The sequence below is a fragment of the Perissodus microlepis genome, chromosome 18 (assembly GCF_051167445.1).
Source record: "Perissodus microlepis isolate ML-2025 ecotype Zambia chromosome 18, ASM5116744v1, whole genome shotgun sequence".
NCBI classification, from domain to species: Eukaryota; Metazoa; Chordata; class Actinopteri; order Cichliformes; family Cichlidae; genus Perissodus; species Perissodus microlepis.
In genome coordinates this window covers 35,095,370-35,120,857 of record NC_140478.1, presented here as the reverse complement: position 1 = coordinate 35,120,857, position 25,488 = coordinate 35,095,370, and the positions used below count along the sequence as shown (strand labels likewise).

Below are 25,488 nucleotides of genomic sequence, written 5' to 3'. Positions count from 1 at the left end.
TTCATGCTACTGAACTTAAATAATCTTGTCTTTTGCAAACTCTTATGGAAGACCCTATCCAGTGTTTACTTGATAGTGTTCATGCCAGCAAAGCTGGGTCCATAAAGACAATCTGCATGATAATTGTAACTTAATCTTTCATCTTTGCGATGAACTGAAACAATGATTGTGGACGTGTTGTTGCACAACATCAGTGTGGTACTTCTCTAACTTCTCATCTGGCTAAATGGGTGTAAATGCCTGCTCCCATGTTCAGTGTCTGCATCTCATTTTTTTGGGTTGTTTTTGAATTTGGATGCCTGGTAATAATATTTGTGGTTTTTATATGTTTTTTCTTATGTATCTACCAGAGATGGGCAGTAATGCGTTACAAGTAACGTGCATTACAAGTACAAGTAACGTGTTACTGTTACTGTAATCCGACTGCTTTTTTAAAGTAACGAGTAAAGTAAGGGATTACTATTGCAAAAAAAGGTCATTAGATTACTGTTACTTTCCTGTAAGCACGCTGCCTTTGATTCTGTAAAAAGTGACAAAAACATTAGTGTCCACTGTTCACTGCCTGGGAAGAAAACTTATTTTTACAGCGACAAAAACCCTAAACGTCCGAGCAAGTACCGACAGTATTCTGCCACGGGAATGTGAAACTCCCAGATCCTTCCACTGACCGCTGCAGGGCAAACCTCCGCCTGTCCCACTCCTGCTATACAGGTGAAAACAGAGCAACAGGACCGCTGAGTCTTTGATTTTATTTATTTTCTGCTGTGTTTTACTTGCATCCAGGGGCGATTTTAGCCCATTTTTGGGGATGAATCAAAGCACCCCCAAAGATTTCTTACTTTTTTGACAATATTTGCTGTTTGTGTGACACACTACTAAAAATATAAAAGCATACAGTACTTGGTTGACAACAAAAGTATACATACCCCCCCCCCCCCAAAATGGTTTGTTCCAGCTCGCCTCTCCCCTACTCTGGCTCTAGCACCCTTGCTGCTAGAGCGATGGTGGCTGAGACGCAGCAGAGCGGAGGTGTAAGTGCCTGGCTACATACTTTAGGCAAAGCATTGCAGGTCTTCATTTAGCCCTCGGAGAAGTTTGAAACCACATTATGCTTATTATGCTGCATGATGTTTTAACTAAACAAATAAATAAATAAATACTTATCATTAAGTGTATGTTGTATATTTAACATGCAGTATGTGTTTTTGTATTCTAATATTTTTTTTTCACAATCTCATTGTTCTCACTTTTTTAGATTTTAATTTATATTTAACCTTTATCTAAACTCTTTGCATATTTTATGATCTAGATAAAAATGTAAGATAAAAAGGCTTAATTTAATATTTATATATTGGTCACATATTCAAGTATTGGCCTCACTGACTGATACCTGTGGAAACTTGTTCCGATATATATCGAAATTTCGTCTAACCTTTGCTTGGCTTTTTTACTCTCACAAAGAGGGGTGTTCTTTGCTCTTTACATCTGCTATCTTTGACAAAGAGCTGAAAGATTTGAAACATTTTAGCTTATCTTTTGATTTGACACTACAGTATGAATAAATGACAAACAAATAAACAAACTCGGGTGCATCGGCTACTGGCCAAACTGGTATTTTAAATACCTGCAATTCCTCAAAATGAATCTCCAAAGTTCCCTTGCTTTAATGAGCGATCGCCCCCTTTTTTCTGACGCTTTTATTTTATTTTGAAAACACTTTTCCGGTATTTTTTCCACTAATTTGCTACATGATGTTTTGGATGTGGAATATTTTAACATGGACGTTGCTTGAATGACTCTTCACTACCAGCCCTTGAGTATTATTTAGTGGAAGTTGGACATGAAGGTCTGAATGATGTCTCATCTTTACCGTATGTCAGGTTAATGAAAGACAATGTCGATATTGTTATTGTTACGGGTTGTTAGCCGCTAGCTGTATGGCCGTTAGCCATGGTTCTTTTCAAAATAAAACATTTTAATCTTCCACACATTATATTGTAAACCGTACATTAAAAAGAACAACAACAACAAACAAACAAACAAAAAACAAAACAAAACAAACAAACAGTAAAATTGTGATAATTCCGACGGCCTTTCTTCTAATTTGATAATTTTGCTGTTAGGAATTTATTGTGTTTGTGTTAAGCAGACCGAATTTAATATTAAATATCGCAGATTCAGTCACATGTTCAAGAGTGATTATATATAGAGGCACGTGAATATACACAGAAAACGTTTTTTAGATGTAATATACAGTTAATGGGATTCTTGTTTTTTGTTTTATTTATTTTTGCAATATTTGAAGCCGTGTGGAGATAATTGTGAAAACATGCATTGGTCAGGAAAGTTACTACAAGCTATATTATCTTAAATAGCCTAGAAAGCCCGAAATGGCCATTACATTTCACAGTTATGATGTTGTGTGTCTTGGGAGTTTTGTCACTAAAATTGTAGCTTTTATTTTGAAGTGTTTCCTGGATTGAACCTGGTTGTTTTCAAAACAGCGACAGACAGCAGCCGAGCAGCACTGCAGTGAGCTGCAGCTCTGTCTCTGCTCGCTGTCTTTGGTTCTCCTCGACGACTTCTCCCCGTTTCCCTGATTTTTATTCGTTCATGTTCCTCCCCAGGAATTTGCACCGAAAGATAATCCCTAAATGCCAGCCCCCCTCGCCCGCTGGGAGGACAGCTGGTGCGGTGATAACATTGGAGTCGGGGTTGCCCTTGACTTGGGCAGGAGTTAGGAGGAGCAGGGGACGACGATCATGCAACCTGATGAAAGAAGTGACATTATTGCGGCTGTGTGATCTGCATCGGCAGGGCTGTCAGGGATGCTCTGTGAATTAATGTCATCCCTGCTCCCGACCCAGGAGCACCAGCGTCCTGCTGAAGCAAGCATCTGCAGGGAGCCCTGGCCCCGGAGCTCCGCTGGCCGAGCAGAGGAGGCCTGAGCGGTCTCCACCTCCGGATTATGGTGGATGGTGGCAGAAGGCAAGTGTGCATGACAAGATAAACAAACCCAGAGCTGTCTGCTGTCCTGCAGCAGAGATAAAGTAGAGGCTGTGAGCGTGCTTGTCATTGTTGCTTTTTTGGGTCTCTTTGTGGGAGTAGGTGTTCCTATTAATAATAGATGTGATGGCCAGCAGCCCCTGAACTGTAAATGTGTTCTTTGACTGGGCCGGCTTGTTTTTTTGAACCTCTAAAGAAAATTGACTGAAAATGATGGCTGACCACGAGGAAGCAGAGCTGTCCGAGTCCCTTCAGAAGGAGGACGGGTTTTCCAGCGAGGTGGAGGATCCAGGTACGAACTTCAAATCTAAAAGTTTGCCTGTTTTAAACGAAGCTGCATCTCAGGAGAAAACCTTACTGGCGAGCTCAGTGCGGATGTCCATAACGGCCGAGGAGAGCACAGAGTTCATCCAGATCCCGCCCAACACTGAGTCATTCCAGGCCGAGTCCCCAACGAGAGCAAACTACCCGCCAAAGCCAGGGAAGTCTGCGCTGAATAGGCCGGCCTCGTACATGGAGAACACGGAGATCCGAAGGAGTAAACACATGGCTAGGAGGAAGCCCCCGGGGTTTTTCGCAGCCAGGCTAGCTCAGATTCGTCTGCCCAGTCGGAAGCACCTTGGCGTCATCTTGCAGGACTCTCGCTGCTTCCTGTTCTGCATGTGCTACCTGACGTTCATCCAGTCGCTCATGGTGTCTGGCTACCTCAGCAGCGTCATCACCACCATAGAGAAAAGGTACAGCTTGAGGAGCTCAGAGTCTGGCCTGCTCGTCAGCTGTTTCGACATCGGGAGCCTCCTGGTGGTCGTCTTCATCAGCTACTTTGGTGGGCGGGGCCAGAGGCCTCGCTGGCTGGCAGTGGGGGGCATTTTCATCGCTGTGGGTGCTGCCCTATTCTCCTTACCTCATTTCATCTCCCCGCCCTACCAGATCCAGGAGGTCAACTCATCTTCGGCCAACGAGGGCCTGTGCATGAATAGCAATGCCAGCAGCAGGGATCGCGTTGATATCACTTCCTGTCCCAGAGACCAGGAGGGCAACGAGCACAACCTGTACGTGGCGCTGTTCGTCATCGCTCAGATCCTGGTAGGCATGGGGTCCACGCCCATCTACACGCTGGGGCCCACCTACCTGGACGACAATGTGAAGAAGGAGAATGCCTCGCTGTATCTAGGTAAGAGTTTGGGGGAATGTTTGGTTAGTTTTCCTGCCCACCTTAAATATGGAGCAGTTCTGCTGGGATTTGAACATGCATCCACCACCAGCATGGAGGCCAGTAGCAGCACAGTGGTGAATTGGGCATCACTGGCTCACAGCAAGACAGCGCTGTGACACTTTTGCATGTTGTGTTTGCATTTTGCTCTGGCAGATCTGACAAAACTACAGACACTATGAAAGATGGAAGTAGCCACCATGGTTACTAACTGGTTTGTGAAGTCCCACTATGAAGCCTGAAGTTGAGCATCATTTCACTGTAAAAACACCCACCTTTTCCCTATGAATGCACCCACGATTATCCTCTAGAGACTCTTAGAATGACTAAAATTTCCAAATTGGGCTTGATGTTTATTCAGTGTGACCTTAGATGAGTAACTGAGTCCATAAACTCATCAGGACAGAGTTTAGAGAGGGCAGGTTGGAAGGTTGTTCTCCTATTAACTTCTATACAACTAGAAGTCCAGCTGTTGGCCCCTACTGGCTATTAAGAGGAACGCAGGTTTAAGTTTAAGGCAGTTCCGCGCTGGCTTCACCTTTAAGATCCATGTTATATACTGCCTGTGCTCACCACTCAGCAGCCGTACTGGCCCCGTCCAAAGTTTTAATCAAGTTTTAAATGAAGAAAGTCCATTTGAAATTATGTTAATTTTAAATAAATTAATAAAAAAATGTGAACTGAATGAATCTGGAGTTTTAGAGAAGTGTAAAATTAAAGGGAATTAAGGTACTAAAAGGCAAAATAGTACTATTATTAGAAAACAGTAGTTTGTTTTATCTTAATCATCTGGGTTTAATAATAATTGGAAGCCAAAGTTAAAATCGAAATCAGGTTAAAAGCTTTGGTTGTCAACATTTTATACTTGTACTACACATGCAAAGCTACGCACCATGATGGCTTCGTTCATGGCTGTGTTAAAGTTCAGTGACTTTGGCTCCTCCCACAGGAGATCTGAACAGATATTACCATTAGAAAGACTGTAAGTACATTTACCTACATGTTTATTGTAAATGGTGTTCACCAGCAGTGCAATAACACAACTAGCCCACATGTTTTACTAGTTTGGCTGATGATTGGCTCTTTTTAGAGGCAGTGGTGGGACAACCGCCATCTAGAGCCATTATGGAGTCCTCCCAAAAACTTCTATTAGTGATTCTTTGAGTTCCATGTCTCTCTCTTATACAGTGTTTAGTAGAAGCACTTGAATCTCCATTGGGAACAAACTGAAAGCCAGAGAAAAACAACTCATTGCTTATGTTTTTATTTCGATGAGTCCCTGGATTTTTTTCTAGAGAAGAAAATGATGGAGTCACAATAGAAATGAAATACAATAAAACAGGCAATAACTAACCTCACCTGATTAATGCTGGGAAAAACTGAAATGTCTAAATGCTTTGCAACCCTTTGTAAAGTAAAAAAAGAAAAATTATACATTGTGTATTGTGTTTTCTAATGGTTTAATACATCACTTACTGTGTGAAGAAACCTCCAAAAACAAATGAAAATCCAATTTATATGACACAGAGAAAGCTATGAGGTTTGTAAACACATCCGGTTTATTAAACTCAACGACTAAAAATGTTACAGTTTAGTTGATCTCAGCACTGCACTGAAAACCTACGAAGCACAAGGTAGTTGACTTTAACAGCAGATGCTACGACACAGACATATAATTAGTGTCAATTTTGCTTATTGCTCTTTGTTTATCTATAAAATGGTTGAAAGAGCTAGTAAGTAATATCCGTGTCGTGTCTTTTGTCCAAGCAAATGCCTAAAAGTTAGCAGAAGTTTACATTCATACATGATCAAGAAAAGTGATCGACTAAAGGATTAAATAGCCTGAAGAATGGCTGGTTACATGTTGGTTTGTTAGGTTATGTGTGTTTTATATGCTTCTTTTCCTCCAGTCATTACAATCCAGTGTAACAGCTGTGAATTCACTGTGGCTGCAGCTGCTTCTCCACACTGATGAAGGACTCTTACAGCCTCTTTAAAACCTATAGCTGTGAAGCTTTTGTTTTTATTTATTTTTTTTTGGTGACGCAGTCATAAAATGAAAAAAGACATGCGGAGTGAAGAGATGTGCTACAGAAGATATTTTAGTGTTAAATACTGAGCTTTGTTATGAAAAACTGAAGTTGTTGATCTTTGCCACGTCTTTCTTGTGAAAAGCAATCAGTCCTCCCACCTGACTCCCTCACAATGAGCTGATGTATTTTAAATTTAGAGTAACTTTATTTGTTAAATTTATGCAATTTTAGCTTCATATTATGAGAACTTTATGAATTATGTTCTGTCACATGTGAATCAACCATTTCCCTATATTTTTGAAACCCTCACAACTTTGTAAGTGTGGCAGAGAACCACATAAAAACACATTTAAGCTAAAAGTAAAAAGAACTGTCAAAAACTGCAAGCAAATCAGTTTCATAGTCTAAATCCAAATTCATCTAAATCTCATGTTTGTTCAGATTTGATCGATATCGTGGGATAGATCATAGTTTCGACATCGTTTCAACAGAGGAACAGACACAAGCTTTCATAGCCTGGATGTCAGATCTGTTTTCTGATATTTCACCAAAGAAAACTTAAAAAAGTTCAGTTTAGTTCAATTTTCCCAGCTTGTATCTGGTCAGAACCATTGTGGCATCGGAAAGGTCTCTCCTTTTTGACATCAAGCTTATCTTCTAGTAATTTCTTCTATCATAACAGGCCATCAGTAGGATACGTAATCCCTGTTAACTACATTCACTTTGGGTTAGCTGACTGTAACTAGAGCTTTGATTTCAGATAATAGCTATAAAGAAACCTCTTTTTAGAGGTTTCTTTATAGTTCTTTATAACTCATTGGCCGTAGCTTATATTTAAAAAAGGCTTAAAACTACAAACTCCAAGGATGGTGAAACATCGAGGCGGTGAAGAATAATAACAGTGTCTTTTAAGCTAGCCCGCTGGTTAGTTTAAGGCAATACAAAACATTCAGTTTGTGAGCCCTGGCTTAAAAAATGCTTATCACATGTTGAAGGTGTTTAATTATTATTTTTCTTTTTAAAGTGGTTTTAAATTTTAAATTAAAAGACAATATCCAGTCTTATGGGAAAGCACAGCTGGATCTGCATCTGGCTGCAGGGATTTTATTGAGTGAAGAGCATCAGTGTGGTCCAGCAGTTGTTGGGTGATGTTTAGCTTTTTGCTTCATCCCAAAAGTGTTAGATTGGGGAGGAGAAAGACCAGTTAATCTCATAAAACTAAAACTATTTTTATATTTAATTACCTGCTCTGTGACTCTACTGAGCCGCAGACTTGGTCCAGAGAGTTCTGCAGCCAAATGGGTTAAGTGACCCCCCCTGTTTTCACATGCTTCCCCAGAAGTTCTCGCTCCAGCAGCCTCAAACAAGGTAAAGCCTAATTAAACCGCCAAATGAGAGCTGAGTTATGAAAGGGGTAGGGGGGGTGGAGGGAAGAGGGGAAGCTCTTATATGCATTCCTGTTATTTGGTGGTGGGGGCAAAAAAAAGAGAGCCTCTGTACCCGAGTCTTGGGTACAGCCTGAGCTCTGTGTTCTTTTGAGCTAAAATGGAGAGGCTTTGATCAGTGGATGAGCTCGATGGCGGTTCACTGTCACCTGGATCATGATTGGATGCTTTCCAAGCACGCAAAATGTATAGTAAGGGTTTCAAAATGAGCTCTATTTGGCTGCATTTTGAAAAGTGCAGCCTGTTGGTCTTCATTTCAGGGGGAAAGAAATTTAATGAAAAACAAAGCAGAAATTCCCCGAAAGACGCCTCAATAGCTCCTCAGTTTGTCTCAGAAAGAGCAACATCTGGTGTTGTCTTTTCTGCTTTTTTTGTCCACGCATCCATTTTCTTAACCACCTGGACAATTCAGGGTCACAGAGACTAGCAGCCTTTCCTGGCTGTCACAGGTCAAGGCAGGGTAAACCCTGGATGGGTCGCAGGGCCAACACAGAGAGGCAGTCAACCTTTTACGCCTGTAATGTCTTTGGACTGTGGGAGAATGCTGAGTACCTGGACAAGGAGAACCCACACAGGGACATGGAGAACATGCAAACTCCAGAAAGGCCCCAGGCGAACGGAAGGTTCAAACCAAGAACCTTGTTGCTGTGAGACAACAGTGCTAACCACTACTCCACCGTGCCAGCAGCATTTGGTGCTGGGAAGGGGAAATTTAAAAATTAGTTGTGTTAGAAAATCAGTCTGGGAGAAAAGTGAATTTCAAAGTTAAATCAGAGGTCTCATACGATCCATAATATTCTTATTAAAATATAAATATGTCTGTATTTTAAAATATAGATACATTATTGTTATTATTTTCTCTTTTTGAGTAGGTATATGTACAAAAATCTAACAAAACAAAAACAAAAAACCTTACCCACATTCTCCCCTAACTGAATCGGGTTTGTCTGGCAGGACCCAGTTGACCAGTAACCGTTGGCATTCTTTTGTGGTGGCTTAAAGAAAGCATTTGTTCACAGCAGCGAGCAATGGCTGGATGTGACAGAGCAATGCAGAGCAGGGCAGAGGATCCTCAGTGAGCAGGAGGTTGGCTGCAGAAACACAGTGATGTGGTCGGCTGGGTTAATGGCAGCTGACAGCTCCTTCAGTTACAAGAATGAGGACATTGGCTGTTTAAAAACAAATTGTCTTGTTTTCAGTCCTAATGGTGAATGTTGTGTGTAGGTTTACATTACCATCACCTGATATTATGTAAGTAAGATGCTGTGTTACTGGGAGACAGAATCAGAATGTTTTTGCTCCTGTAAAATCTTGACTTCTACTGGTTTTGGTTCAGTGTTTGATTTGCAGATTGACAGCATGTCTGCGTCAGTATGCTTAAATCTTGGACACTGCGAATCCTCCCAGTCATCAGTTTTATTATATCACTGGATTTCTCTCATAAGTTGCAACCAGTTCACCTCGCAGTTCCCAGTGAATGCACAGCAGAAGGAATGGGAAGAGACTGCAGTGTTTTTCAAGCTTTGTAACAGTGGTCAGCACATGCACAGATTAATTTACCTGTTAACAGTTCCTTTAATCTGTTAATTTCTCAACATGTAAACACAGGAAGAATGAAATGTTGCTGTTGTTACACAGTAATGGTTAAAAGCAGTATTTTTCTTTTGTTTTAAATGCAGTCCAGGCTTTTTTAAATATCACATGTAGTCATTTTGAGGCTTTGTTTGAAGGTTTGGCTCTCTGCCTCTCTCTTGCATGAGTTGGGATCTACTCTGCGTCTGATATTGACCATGGAGAGTGAGCACAAAGGGCTGACTGTACTCGGATAGGCTCTTACGGTGCTTAGCCTACTTAGGTTATTATATTAGTGACATGAGATGAGTGGAGACAGATGATATCTTTGCTGAATCTGAAGCCATACTGTGAATTCAGCTATCCAAATAGACCACAGCTGCGTTTATCTGGGCTGAAGATCTAACTCTGCAGACACAATTTTACCAAAGCAAATTTGGTGAATCTGAACTGAAATCAATCTGTGACACATGACAAATTATTTTCCTGATTCAGGGCGTCACTTAGTTTCTCAGGGCTCTTAATGGTAATAAAAGGCCACTGGGAGGGAGTTTTAAACTGGAGTTTCTAGTAAATCTTAAGTCCGACTGGCATGCCCATTGGAAACTGGGCCAACTCACAGCAACACAATGCAACGTTTTCTTTGAGTGTGGCCCTGACTTGTAAAAGGAAAAAAAAAGAAAGGTCTTTCTGGGACAAAGATGGGCTTTCGCAAAAGTAATTTGTTATTTAGAGAGCTTTAGAACAACTGGGTGTTTATAAGACTGCTATTATCACTGCTCACAATAACAGTACTTCTTGTTCAAGTACATGCTTTTAAAGATGGACTTCAAAGAGGAAGCTGGTGTGTAATGATTGTACTGGGGCTCTCGCAGCTCGAGGTCAGCACCTTCAGCCTGGACTCCTGGGCCAAAGGTGAAGGAAAAGTGAAAGGCCTGATAAGTAGCCGGTAGACCTTTCACCTTAGAGTTTAATAAAGCTTAAAATCCATCCCAGAACACACAAGGCTTTCATTTAAGAGGATAACACCATTCATACTCTAAAACCTCTGGCGTGTAGCTTGTTCATGAGCATTTTCAAGCTGACTGATGAGTGATAAGGTGATGCATCTGAACTGAGACGAGGTAAAGACAGGGGAGGTCCTTGTTTTTGAACATTTATCAAGATGCTTAACTGTCTGCTGTAAACACACATTCTGGTCCGTATTGGCCCTTCTTTGTGTTAGCCTACATATGAGATCACGCCCAAAGGCAATAACAGACGACCATTAGAATAATTCAGGACAATATTGCTTTGTAACCCCAATAAGAGGCGCTCTGTTTGGTTGCCATGCGAGGCAGAGGGCCACGCTGCAGCCACTCGAAATTTTAATGTGCCAGCTCAGAGACGCAATGTGGTCCTCGCCGGGTGTAACGCTGCTGCCATGTTTGGTAACGAATTACGTTAGCGCTCCATGAATATGACCTCAGACCTGTCGCCTCGCAATTTTTTAAAACATTTTTTCTTTTTTTAGGGAGACAAGTAAAATCAGTGTTATTTACGACCATGAACTGCCAGTGTGACGGTCTAATTGGATTTAAGTTCACAGCAGATTAAATCACTTATTTTTGGCTAGACTTTGGTGCATCCACACCACAGGAGACAGATTTCTGTGTCTGAGTCTGCATACACCTCCCCACTGAATTGTCTCAGGATCAGGATTCGTTTGCGATATTATCTTAAAACCTTTGGGAAATATCTCTGTTTTTTGTTATGTCTTGTTGTTGTGTAATTTAAAGCTGTGATATGAGGCGTCCAGCTTTACAGTGTCTGGCAGTGGGGAAAAAAACAGTCGAAAGCATATCTGGATCGAAAGCAGATGTAATTCACCTCTGGTAAAATTTCATCCAAATCCTTCCGTAACTTTTCAGGTTATCCTGCTAACAAACAAATAAACAGCAAAACATAATAAATCAGGAAAGCTCCATTAATTGAAAAGAAAAGCGGGATATAGCAAATATGATACAAATTAAAACTAGAAAATGTTTTAAAAGTTCAATAAACACTATTTTTTTAAATTCAAATTTTCTGGCAATTATTTTTTCGTTCAGGGTTTACAGGGTTATCACCATGACACGTGTTGAAGCTTCCTTCTAAGTTTTCTTATTACTCAGAGATTAAGCATAAAAAACTATCATGGCAGGTTTGTACAGTCTTAATGCTGTAAGGGCCTCTTGAAAGGTATTCACTCAAGATATAAAGGCAATAAAAGAAAGATCTAAAAGTAAAACAAGGGAAAAAAAGAGTCAAACAAAAAATAGAAATAAGTTGATACATCAGGACTGTATGTAAGACTGCATTTAACTGTTTACTCTGTCTCAATAAACAGGTAAATAAAATAAAAAATGGTATCAGTCATTACAGTGAAGCTACATACAATATGAATGTGACATTTCCAGTTTTTAGCTTTGGACGACGTGATATTTGGGCTGCGAATTACATAATAAAGCAACCATAAAGTGTCTTAGTGAAGTGTAACCAGATCAGCCCCGGTCAGATCAATCCCATAAGTATAAATATGTTTTATCACAGGATAAATGTGATCACTCAGAACAACTTTGTATTGATCTGTAGTGCACCTTCCCTCTAAGAGAGCACAAACAGTGCCAGCCAGACGCCCCCACCTCCACTGCACAACAGAGTCACCTGAGCCCCTCACTGTTTGTCATCAGCTTTATATGTGGTGCATAAACACTGCTTCCTCACAGTGAGGTGCCAGTCAGGAGAAATGATGAGAAACAACGTAAACAACATTTTACAATAACTGTTGAAATGAGCTACCATGCCTTATTTAGCCTGGTGTATTCTTCCCATCGGCATGATCTGCATTTGTCACAGTAAGTGGTGAAGTTGTTGTTAAGGTGGAAGTGATTCAGAAATATTAAACTAGGCCACCACGAGTTGTGGTGGTTACCCATCGAATAGAATAAGCTACATGTTTAGATACTGTGATCCATTTAGTGCTTTGAGGTATTAACTTTACTTTACACTGAGTCTGTACGTCTAAATTAAAAAAAAAAAAAAGGATGATTATTGCGCTCTTTGATTATACCTGAAAATGTTTACAACATTGAGAAGAGAAGAGAAGAATGTTGCGCTTTCTGCTTGGCCTGTAAATCAAAGAATTAACGAGCCAGCAGTTCATCTTGAAACTGCTGTGAGTTACTTTTCTGTCAGCCAATTGATTCTTTCTTTGAAAAATCGTCAAGCTCCAAGAAAAAGCAACCTGTAAAGTGAAGGCATGAAACCCTCATGCTGTCACAGCTTGAAAACACTCGGATTTCTAACAAAACTGTTTTGTTTTTGTTTTTCCTTTGACGAGCATCAGATGTTCTTACAAGCCGCTTCAGCAGCGTTTCACTCTCCAGATTTGAGCCGCACATGACACGAGGGTGGGTTATCATGTTTCTGGGTTTGTGTTGATCTGGTCAGCAGCAGAGACAACGTGAGAGGAAGGATTTGGTGTTATTTACCTCTGAGGGCTTTCTTTCTTTTTCTTTTTAAGTAAGAGAGGAGCAAGGTGCTTAAGCAAACAGGCAAAACAATCGTTGATAAACTACACTTAGACTTTGTCAGTTTGGTGTATTTTATTTTGAAGGTGACTGCTACTTTTAAATACTTTTTTAGAAATATGTGTAAATGGAGACAATGCGGCTTCACTGGTACTGTTGATGTTGATACGAGGTGTGACTTTGCCAGCCCTGAAAGGGCTCCGCTCACTATAAAATAAACGATTGAGACAGCATGTAGAGTTTTAAACAAGACATTAACTTCTAAATATGTATTTACTGAAGTCGGAGGTAAATCCTGGTGCTTAGTTTTTGGAGAGCAGTAGTTTTGTTTCAGGATTACAGTTTGAATCGCCGTTATGGGGCTGAACACGCAGAGATACAAGAAATACAAAAAAGAAGGATTTGAGGAGGTAGACCTCTCAAGGTGAACGTAACAAGACAAATCGAGGAACAATCTGGAAATAAAAGTGCAGGAAATGTGAAAAATAAAAAAACGAGCAGTCACTCGCGTGGACACGGTTCACCTTGTGTGGATGTAAAGGTTAGATATAAAGTAAACTCAGAGGCAGGTGCATTTGAAAGTCAGTTCCTTTACTGCAGCTTTTGAGATTCATCTCATCCTCGCCTCTACACTTCTTATGAAGTGATGACAGGAAATGTGCATTACTGACTTCTTTTAAGCCTTTGTAGGGCTTTTTTCTTGGTTCTTTACAATTCCTTATAAGCTCGAGTAAAGGCCTGCAGCTGGAGCTCCTCGAGCAGGAATCGGCTTCAATGCTCTGATTTAAATCACACTTCAATAACAAAAGCGTCTAAAAAGTTTTGTTCCTGCCTGTTTGTCTGCTGTAGCTGAAAAGCTGCCGTCGGTGTGTTAAGGGAATGGCTCATATATAGGTCAGGAAGAAATTCATGTGGCTGATGCTATTATTTTACCACTTTGGTGTCAGGCTGTTCTCTCGGATCAGGTCTGGTTTCCTGCTGTTGTGTTGCAGTGGAATTAAAAGATCATCACTGGGGGTTTGCGTTAATACCAGGCTGCAGTTTACTTGTCTCTTGTTTTTAATGCAGAGGTAGTGCATTAAAAAAAGACTGACCGTCGGGGATTAACAGCAAAAACCACAAACCAGTTGGTGTGCTAAAACTGTCTGTGTGTGTCTGTCGGCTATGTTTAGTGTGGCTTTAATGTGTGGTCATTTTCTAAAACGTAACAGGTTTTCTTGTCAGCAATTTTAAAACGGTTTAATTAAATCTTTGACTGAAAGTTCTGTTATTTCACAGAGGGGAACTCCACTTTCCTGTACTAAGATTTCCAGAGTTAGAGCGGATATGTTGGTGTTTAATGATCCACTCTGGGATCCAGGTGCTGTCCTTCCTCACTTTAATATTTTAAAAGATTTGAAGCCAGAAGACCGCTAATGCTGTAAATCCCAGTCACGCAGCCCGTCAACTTTACTTAAAATTCTAGTGGACTTCCCAATATTTCATAAAGCCCAGGTTACACTGCCTGTTTATCTCATCTGCCCCAGAAACTTTGTAGCTTTGAACAACCATAGACTAAGTATAGTTAACCTGGGAATCTCTGCTTCCAAGCTGTTCTACTCTAATGCATGATTTCATTAAAATACTAGCACAACGGTAATCTTTACTCAAATCCTGTTTTTTCTTTTAAAAAGTATTATTTTGGGTTATTGGAAATGCATCAATTTTAATGCTAAAGTGGATTTTAATGGATTTTTCTGATTCTGAGGCTCTGTAGTTTCTGGAAAAGTGTGTTAGAGAGGTGTGGTCATAATTTAATCAGCATAAAGGCACACTTGCAGTCTTCAACACAAACAAGCGCACAAGATCAGAAGTGTTTTGTGTTAACACTTTTAAAACCCTTTTACTTCCCTGTGAAGAAGTCTTTTATATTATAACTGCTTCCTCTCAGGGGATAAATGACCACATCGCTGGTTCTTTTACATATTTTTGTCCCTTGATGACTGACTAACTACTTCTTCTGTGCACTGGTCATTGTTTATTTAGAATGAATTATGAAGGCTAACTCCCCAACAGTTGGAAATTGGTTTTGAGATTTCATTTCAGTAAACGTGTTAGCGCTCCACCCAGCTTTTTACCTGCAAGCAGTCAAAGCTTGCTCGAAAATTACCCACACTGCAAATGCAAAACAGTAAACCTTCAGTTCAGATAATGATAATAAAGTCAGTGCAGTAATAGAGTTTGCAAAATGATTTATTTGATGCTGCTCTAAATCTGTTACAAAAGAAATCGGGCATTTCATGCAATGGCACAAACGACCATAGACCTTTAATGGGTTACACCATTAATTTGATTCCATACTAATGTTATTATGTCTTCTGTCCTGATTTCTTGTACAAATTTAAAATGTGGAGATATTTTATTTTGATAAACAAATATAAATGAACCACTTGGGCCTGTTTAAACCGTATGCTGTTATGTGAACAAGCTTCTTTAGTGCATAGAGAACTATTGCAATGGAGAATGAAATGAAGTGATAGGGGTAACCTGGCCTCTCATGCTTCAGCTTTTTTAAATCTGTCTCTGGAAAGCGCCGCGATATTTGGAACTGTGATATTAAAGCTTTGACACATCTGTGGTTTTAGTACTTGTGATTGTTGAGCTGCAGTGCAGTGTGATGGCCAGGTCAGTGAGGAGCGAGTGAAACGCTGACGAACATGAGGATCAGAACACGTGCTGAGGTGAAACACGCAGGAAGCCTCCTCACAGATTTCATGGAGGCAGGGAGTCTGACGTTAGCGCTTACGTCCCGCTGGGAAGTTGTAACCAGACCTTGCTGTGTCAGCAGGTTGCTATGACAACGCTATCATACCATAACATTTCATCGCGCTCCCTCCTCCTCCTCGTCCTGGGCCGGGCTGGCCTCAGCGCTGTCCGTCCGCCAGTCTGTCTAGCGTACCGCTACGCCGCTTGCCTCCTCACTCAGCTTTTACTAATCCTGTCGTGTGCAGCTGCACTGTTGTACACCATGATTAAATCATACCATCAACTGGCAAACATCTAATAAAACATCAAATGAAACTTGGCAACTCCAGTCCTGATTTATGCCTCTGATTTATCTGAATAGACTGAAGGCTCACAAGCTTGTGCCTGCTGACAGAGCTCCGTGTCTTTCTGAATCTCATGATGTTTTTTTTAAACATTAATTTCAAAATTACATTTATTATGAGCATTTTGCAAGCTCTGAGCTTTTTCTCTAATGTACAGCTGCCATAAATCTCTTTCACGGCCCTGCTGTGAGTGTGTGTTGCTGCCCCAGCAGGTCCAGACTAGTGTAATCAGTGTAGCAGGGAGCCGAACTACATATGCAGACTCTGTACTTGATGCTGTAACACCTGAGAGTGCTCTCTGTGCTCATTATGCGTGATGTTGATGCAACTCTTTGGCTGCAGCAGTATTACAGCACATTAGGGTATTGTTACAGAGTAATCTGCAGTTATCAACACACGAGTGAGTGACATGATGCTAGCCAGGTGAAGGATGTGCTTGAAAGAGGGAAGGAAAGATGGATAATTAGCTACCTGCTCACTGCAACAGCTGATGCTGGCGCCACTGAAACATGACTCACAGTGCAGTTCAGATTGTGTCTCAAACCAGATCCAACCAGATCACACTGCTTGGCTGCTTCTACCTGTTGTGTAACAAGCAGCATATTGAGGCTCTCTATGTAAGTCCGGCACACTGTCAAGGATCAGGGTATTATATTTATGTCTCAGAGACATCTCAGACTACATGGTGTACAGCTGAAGCTGATGAGGAGGACGAGGCCTCTGTGTGTGTGAGAGAGACTGGTTTGGTTGGTCTGCCTGTTCATTAGCAGTGTTACTCTAAAAGTTACAGAGGTTTGTGGAAAATTTTTGCCAGAGGTGGGGCTTAGACAAACCCAGAATCTGGATCTTATCCAGATGTGGATACTGGGACTTTTGAAGGATTGTTTATTGTGATATTGGACAAAACTGAACTTTCTGCCTCATTTTCTAGGAATGCACCCATGCAACTCTTTTTGATAGGATAGATTTATGTTGGCTTTGGGTATCTGCTGGTGCAAGGTACCGATCCGAAGCCAGGGTTAAATGAATAAGCTGAGAGGCATTGTTTGATGTGTAAGGAAACATCAGGATTGACTTAAACATTGATTGTGTGACTTTTAAAGTCAATTATAACAAATTCATCCACTATTAAGTATTAGTAAGGTATTAGCAAGTGCTTAATTCAACATTTATACACATTACTCCTCCTTAATCCTCGTCATTTGTAAATATACACATATGTTTATCCATCTGTTACCGATACACGATGTACAGCTTATCACTGCTAGTTATATTCATAATCATAATCACTGTCATTATAATTTATGTATAAATGGCCTACTAAGGAGAAATAATGCTATATAAATTATTAATTAAGCACTTGCTAATACCTTGCTAATGCTTAATAGTGTGACATTATTTTAAAGTGGTACCAAAAATTTTCATGTAATTTATTTGCACTTGTCTCGTCCCAGCCTACTGCAGGGGTGTCAAACATAAGGCCTGGGTGCCGAAGTCGGCCGTGGCGAAGCCTCGAATCAAGCCCATTGGATTTTCCTTCATACTACGCCAACATAATTAACTAACACCAATCAAATCATAGGAAAGTTCCTGTTTTTCAGCTATTAGCGAGTCCACAATAAATTTTAAAAAATGTATATGTTTTAATTACAGGTCAGTCTGTGCAATGAACTGTCACAACATTTTCTGTAATTTTACACATTTATCATGTAGTTTCACTGGTCCGGCCTACTTCAGATCAAAGTTGGCTGTATGTGGCCCATCCTGTATCAGTCTAGATTACAGTAGCACATAATGTGAAGTGAAATTAAGTTGCAGTGAACAAACATCCTAGCTTCTGCTTGCTGTAACACCTCTATGTCCGAGCATAACAAGAATGAACGTAAACAAGTGAGCAGTAGAGAAATAAAAGTGTTGTCATATCAAAGCTTTCAGTCTTTTGACTTTCTTGACCGCATTTTGCTGTTAGGTTAAAATTAAATTTTGCAAACATAAAAGAAAAGCTGTAGCAGTAACTGTGAAGTACTTCCAAATTGGTCACTCTTTGCTTTTAGCCTCCTCCATATAGTGTGCTAGCTTTAACTGCTGAACTGCTGCCAACGCATGGCATTACAAATCAGTCTGTTGTCACGGATACCCAGTCCAGCTTTTTTTGTAGCCGGGGTTGGACCAACATCTGTCTGTTTGTTCTGTCTTCCTCCCCTCACCCCAAGCTGTTGAAGCAGATGGCTCCCACAGCCTGTTCTGCTGGAGGTTACTTCCTGTCAAAAGGGAGTTTTTCCTTCCCACTGTCGCCAAAGCGCCAGAGGTCATATGGGGATTTCTCTGTTGCGTTATTGTCGGGTCAACCTTACAATATAAAGCACCTTGAGGCAACTGCTGTTGTGATTTTTCACTGTTTAAATAAAATTTAATTGAATTGTGGAATTAAGAAAAAACTGCGAGTCGTCTACTTTACAAACCACTTCATCCAAATAGCCTTTTGGATCCAGTCACTCAATTCCAGCATGGTGTGGAGAGAAGTTTCAGCCTCAGCTGAGGTCCATGAGTTATACTGAGACTGCCCAAATTGTCACCTGGCATTTGGACATGTAAAATGAGGCATGCATGTTTGACATATTAGTGTTTGTAACTCATCTGGCCAAAGATTCAGTGAATTTATACTGTGACCAAGTGAGGCGAAGTGTCCGTTTGTCAGTCCATATTTCACAATAATCCATGCTCCTGTAGTTTTGGAAAGCAAAATAACAATCACCTCGTGGGTCTACAATTTGTGGTCATGGTTAAGGTTATATTTGTTATTTTATGAGCATTTTCATCACTACTACTTGGTCAGATTTTAATAAAACTTACACACAATGATCACTTCTTGGGTCTTAACCCAAACTCTGCTCAAGCTCACATGTCTTGCTTTACCGGCATTGACCTGTGAACTATGACGGATCAGGAGGCGGATAAGCTGCTATGTCACTGACGTTTGTGGGTATTTCTTAGGATGACTTATGCATAGTGTTTTATGTTTATTTTATTTAAAAGGGGTAATGTACAGTTATTTAATTAACGTCAGCACTTATGTAAATATCTGAGATTTTTAACTGCAGGTTGATGCAATTTATGTAACAACATAAAAGAAAAGGCAAGCATACAGAAGGATCTATGCAGAGATAAAACCCCGAAGTATCTGAATGATAAAACAAAGACACAACCATTAAACAAGTCCATCACCCCCACTGCAAAAACATAACATATATTTATAATAGGGTGTTGTTGATGGGACTGCACAGTGTTAACCGGTCTAAGGTTATAGATCATAAAGGTGTTATGCAGACTTTAGATTTAGGATGATTTTCATTCCCAGGGTTTATTCTACCTTAACATTGATCGTTGGAACGCTGAGGCCAAAGATGGTTTCCCTCCATCAGCACAAACACTGCTGCCTCGACAGCAGCAGGTTGGTGTGCACTCTGCTCTCCTTCTGCTTCCTCTCTCTTTGCATCCTGTCTCCTGTCTGGTTTTATTTCATCTTTCTTTTTCCTTTTCTCTTCATGAAAGCCTCTTTATGACAAACCATATGTGTGCAGGGTACACAGTTGAAGTAAATGTGACAGAAAGCATGGTTTGTGTGGCTTGCACATTCATCTGTTGGATTTTTTGTTTTTGACCTATTTCTTTAACCACTGAAAAAAGTGCACACTGGCTCCTTTGAGCATTTGCAACCTGCTTATAAAACCACTTTTAACAAATAAAGCACATTACTGTTGCTTAATTAACTGGAAGGACTCACAGAGACCTTCGCCAAGCTTCTAGACTTATCTTGCAATTTTAAAGACCGCAATCCAGATCCACACCAAAATTTAAGGTGGACCTATAATGCTAATTTCCAGCTCCATATTTTTAATGGCTTTTTTCCTGTGCTCCACCTTAGTTTAAAAAAATTGTAATACTGCTGACGGACAAACAAGCACAGACATAATTCCTTTCACTTATGCTCCACCTCCGTGAGGTGCAGTGTCCTGGGTTCATACCAGGGCAGGGCTCTTCTGCGCACTCCTCTAGGTGCTCTGGTTTCTTCCATCACTGAAACATTAATTCTCCTTTCATTACACTGGTTTATAGCTGGAGTTGGCTGTATTGGCTGCGTACCACTCCTAATATTTCGGATGGCTTAAATGGGAGAGAATGAATTTTCCTATGGGCATCTTTCAGAGGCATCTTAATCTTCTCTTCAAAGCGTTTCTTTTGTTTATAAAAGTGGTTAATCTAGAAAAATTCTTAATATCACTAGAACACATGATTGAGAGGCTTTTAGAAAAGTTTTTGGTGCTTAATGGTTATGTATTAAGATTTGACTTCCAGCCTACGTTGGAAATAAAGAGCAGCAAAGAAAAGCCATCATCCTTCTGGTCCCTGACTACTTTATCATAAAATTTTAATGAAGGTCTCACATCTCTGCTGTCACAGTCTGTCTTTCTTTGTATGATTCATCATCTTCTTTTCAGTTTTTATTTTTCTCACTTTCTTTCTGGCTCCTCATATCTCAGCTGGGCCCGTTTGCCTGACCTATGACCGGCAGCGTGCTCGTCTCTTATCCCTCTGAAGACAGTCACGTTACTGCATCACGTTGTGTAACACGGCAACCTGCCAGCCGAGGGTTTTCCCTCTTCTTTTGCTTTGTAAGGGATTATCCACGGGTCCCCTCGGAAGGCCTGAGCCCTCAATCCCATCACTCTGTTTTATCATCCCAGAGTCTGGCTCTCTTAGTCAGATGATGTAATAATCGAGTGGAAGGATGGCGTGGAGAGACAGACATTGTGGTTCTGTCAAGATGCTCTGCAGATGAGTAACTGCAGTGCTCACATTGCTGCCGGCATTTCTGGAATGTGTTGATTTGATTGGGAAACGCTCCCTAAATGAGGAATGTGTGCTGAATCTTTTCATTTTGCTGAGTGTTTGGGGGTTTTTGAGAAATCAGGCAGGCAGGTACATATTGATCAGTTTTCAAAATGTAGCTGAGGGAATTATTATACTGTTATTTTTATTTGAAGTAACTATTAACCTTGTCAGAAAATCAACATAGTATAGATGAGCAGCATACTGCTGTATTTATAACGGGTGAGCTGAAAGCCTCTGAGAAGATCAGATACATCACGTGAATTATTGGCTATGGGAATGAGACTTTAAAAAATTATACATAAATCTGGATTATCAACAGTCAGTTTTTATTATTGAAAATGTTTCTGTTGAATAAAGTGTTTTTAAAAATAATAATTAATACCATATCAAAATGTTGTCATTATAGTTCAAGAAAATTTGCGATACTAATATTTATGACGATATAGAAAAAAATACTGAACAAGTTTCAGTAATGAGGGGCATTTTTCAACGAGCTGCTGTCAGTGATGACACACTACCGAAATTGAATTGCGAGTTTACTGAAACAGGGTGCCAGCAGCAGCATTGTAACACAGCACGAGTCAAATGGAAGTACAGGTGGTGTTTTCCCTGGAAACTTTAAGGAGACGTATAAAATAACAGCTTAACATGTTTCTTTTATAATAAGCAAAGTAACATAGAGCAATAAGGTCATAGTAAAAGTTTACTTATATTTTCTTGCTGCTGTGCTGTATAAGTCCTGCTTTTCTTCCATGTAACACATCAGTCATTTCCACCCATTTGCTCTTCTCTCTTGGCTCTTGCTGTCAGACATGCCGAGGCTAGGAAACACAAACACATGGTGTTACTATAGCAATGATATCACAATATGACACATGTCACATACAAATATTCACAGGTATTATCACATACGATAAGATATGGCACAGCTATAGTCATTACACTTTAACTAGTCTTGGCGGTTTATCAAGACATTTAACTACTTTTTAACTGTTTTTCCAACCCATTGAATTGAGTTTTGTTTTTCCCAAAAAGATCTAGCAAAAAAGAAGAACTAAATCTCTGGGTAGTGACCTACTGCTTTGTAACTCAGCTGAGGAACAGCTCTCTCTGTGCCCTGTTTGTTGTGTGACTGAGCAGCAATGCTTCAGAGTGACAGAGAGCAGCAGTGCAGCGTGAGAGGGGAAAAAACACTGAAAAAGTTATGCACACCGGTCATCTATCGAGCCATCCTCTTAATTGCTTATCCATCTTAGTGCCATTAGGGGTGCTGGAGCCTATCCTTACTCAGCAATTACTCTAAGGGTCTCAGTAACAGTGGGCTGTAATTACCCATGCAAACACTGGGAAAAAACAACACATATTTGCAAGAATCAACCACAACAACGCTACAAAATTCATGATTTCAAGTTAAACTTGATCAGTCCTGTGAAGAGCTACTGCAGAAGTGTTCTGTATTTAGGAAGATCAAATTATTTATTTATTAATTAACAAGTATCGACAACTACACACTTCAGCATATGATCAAAAACGTAACATCACTGTAAGAGTGGCAAGTTGTTTGATTTGCACTATTTATAATAAGGCTTTTAAACCTTCATATAGTACATTGAAGTAAAAGCATGCTACATAAGTGAAAGTTAAGTGCATCTTGTTAAGTGTTAGTTTGGCAGCTTAATAAAAATAAATCAAAAAATGTCATTATGGACATCTTTGATTCTTTAAAAGAAGGTTAAAAGAACAGGAACACAACATTTACAACTGTGTTAAGAGACAAACATCTCAGTTTTAGTGTCATTCCTGTTCCCCGTGCACCGTACTGTTTGTAGCATTTAGATTGACTGAGTCACTTCTAGGCCACAAACACAGTGGAAACCATGTTACGCGTTCACAAGCACTAATATAACTGAAATAATCATCACAGGACTAAATTAGTGATTTGAAGTTAAACATGAACAGTGCCTTTTCACTTGGCTTTCCAGACATGTTGCAAAAACATCTCAATTATTCTACGAAACGAGTATCCACAAAAAAAGTACAGATAACAAAATATAAGCAAGTAAACTTTAAATCTCATACTTGTTGGTCAAAGTTTGTATCATTTGCTGCTGATTAACTAGCAAGAATGTAAAAGACAGATGTCAGAAAATATATGTCGTGTTCGCTTAACAACAGTAAACAATAAAAAAATAGAAACAAAAAAAAAAAACAACTAAAGTGAAGTTAACAGTTTAAGCCATCACTGACACACTGACGGAAACCCAGTGCTCCCAGTATTTCCCAGGACTCCCAGGACAGTTTTGGTTCAGATAATTTTCAGGTTCCTCCAGTGCCTGGCCCAGCTTTGAGTTCTTAAGTGCTTTCAACTCCAGCCAAGGAATTAAAGATTTTAATTCCCTCTAATTGGAGAAATCTTATTCGCAGCCTCAGCAGCCTCCTGATTGCACAGTCATATGATCTGCACACATGACACACACACGACCTTTTGTAAATGGCTAGATTAGTTCTAGTGTTGCATAAGGCCTGCAGTTTGACAAATGTCATTGAGTTCAGTGTAATGGTGTAACTTTGACACAGAAGCTAAACAAAATGCAGGATGCTGTAATTGTACCGGTTGTTGTCAATGCTAATGTAGTCAGCATTCTGAGCTGTGATAATCTACCTCACTATTGTTCAGCATTTATTAGCTTTAAGTTCAACCTCGGGTTTTTACTTTCAGCCATGATGGCAGAGCAGTGCCCACTAATGCAAAGCTCATTCTTTTTCAGTTCAGTCCTCGTACCTGTCCATTTTCAGTGAAATGTTTTTTGTTTGTCACACATAATTGACAACTTCACAAAAACCGATTTTAAATGGTATTTTTAGGCCCTTCTTTATAGATTAAAAAAAAGTAATGTGTATGTAGTGGTATGTCCACCTTTTTATACAATCTATGGATGGATGGTTGCTTTTTCAGCATTCATTACAAAATGAAATCCATTCATAGTACTCACAGTATTAAATCATTCCTCTGTCATTTATAGGTACTTGAAAAAAGTTTAGGATTTATTGAGGGGCAGCAGATGAACTCTGGGACATGTGCTGCAGTAAAACTAGTCTAGTGGCACTGCTGGAAAAGGGAAGTGTCTGACAAAGAATTGATTTTAGCCATTTCCAAACCTGCCACCATCCCATCAGTCTTGGGATCCTGGTTGTAGCTAATGTCGTGTCGTGTGCTGCCTCCTTCAGTTTTCTCACTTAATGCATACAAAAATAGTGCAAATTTGTGTTAAATGACTTCTTCCTGCTTTGTGCTACATGTGAGAGAGAGGAACTACAAAATATCCAACCAGATTTTCTCACACACGTGCACAGTTCATGTTTTAGCTCAGTTTTGGTCACATTAAAAAACTTCCAAAGCACCAGACAGCACACAGCCAAAGATGGGAGCTTTTGATGGCCTTCAAAAGAGATTGAGACCAAAACAAAGCAGAAAAGATGCATGAATGTTGGAGTTGATTTATCTGAACTGACTCCAGTGAGATGACGAGGCTGCTTTGTGTCTGCTGGATGTTGTTCAACTCTAAAAGTAGTTTTGATGTTCTGCCAAAACTTGCACACATTTAAAGTTCGAGCTCTCTGCTTCTCTCTGCTCTTTTCAGCCATCATGTACGTGATGGGAGCGCTGGGACCAGCAGCTGGCTACCTGCTGGGTGGAGTCCTCATCGGCTTTTACGTGGACCCCAAGACTGTTGTCAACATCGACCAGAGTGATCCCCGCTTCATTGGAAACTGGTGAGAAGAGTCTGCCATGAGCCCATCGAAATGTAAAATATGTGTGTATGTTGAAGTTGGTGGGTTTTTATATAAATTTCCATTAAAGCAAATACACTCTGTGAGTATCACTACTATTACCAACACAGTAAGTTAACCATTTGTGTCTTCAGTGTGATTCACTGGGTTTAGTGCTGAAGCTCACAAACGGGGCACTGAAGAGTATCCCTCGAGTTTTTATCCCCAGTTTCTCTGAGTGTTAGTGGTAAATAAACTGTATTACCTAAGTTTCAGTTCATTAACACAGTACAGTTCAGTAGTATCTTTCTTAATGAAAGTGCTAGAGACACACTTTAGTTGGTACCTGGGGTGGATTCTAAGTTAACCCTTTGGTGATATTCAATGGCTCTGCCTCGGAGACGAGCAGGATTATGGATCTAGATGCATTTTTCAAAAATTTAATAAAAAGTTAAATTGTTTTGAGGTTCCATTGTGACCAATACTTTCCTCCTTTTCTCCAAATATAGCCAAATTAACGTGGCTGGTGAATGCTGCGCCGACTAAAAATGGAAACCAGAAAGTAAATACAGATTATAAATGTACATGTATCAGAAACGAGTCTAAAGAGATTTAACTCTCCAAGTCTCAAAACTTTGAAAGATCCAGTATTTACAAATTTTGGTTCTATTTGAGGTGATGATGGTGGAGTTATGTGTAAATGTATGTCAGGAAAAGAGGCTCACACGCTTTCATTAATGAATGATTAATTCTGTTTATAGTTTTCTGTTCTGCAGATTTTTTTATTTGCACTCTAATGAAAACAAATAAATAATGGTGCATTATAATCAGCTGCTTCTCCAATGGGTCTCTCAACTGCATTCCTGCTCTGCAGCCTCTGAACTTGACGTAAGAGCTCATGAACCACCCGCTGCA

At 40.1% G+C, this 25,488-nt stretch overlaps 1 protein-coding gene across 1 annotated transcript in view; it reads left to right on the top strand.

Moving 5' to 3' along the window:
• Positions 1-2,245: 2,245 nt before the first annotated feature.
• Positions 2,246-25,488, top strand: part of LOC146368799 (solute carrier organic anion transporter family member 5A1-like) — a 46,557-nt gene continuing 23,314 nt past the window's right edge. Inside the window, exons 1-2 of the mRNA XM_084913763.1 lie at positions 2,246-4,180; positions 24,444-24,576. Coding sequence (XP_084769889.1) covers positions 3,217-4,180; positions 24,444-24,576 — 1,097 coding nt within the window. The 5' untranslated portion in view covers positions 2,246-3,216. The remainder of the gene's footprint in view (positions 4,181-24,443; positions 24,577-25,488) is intronic.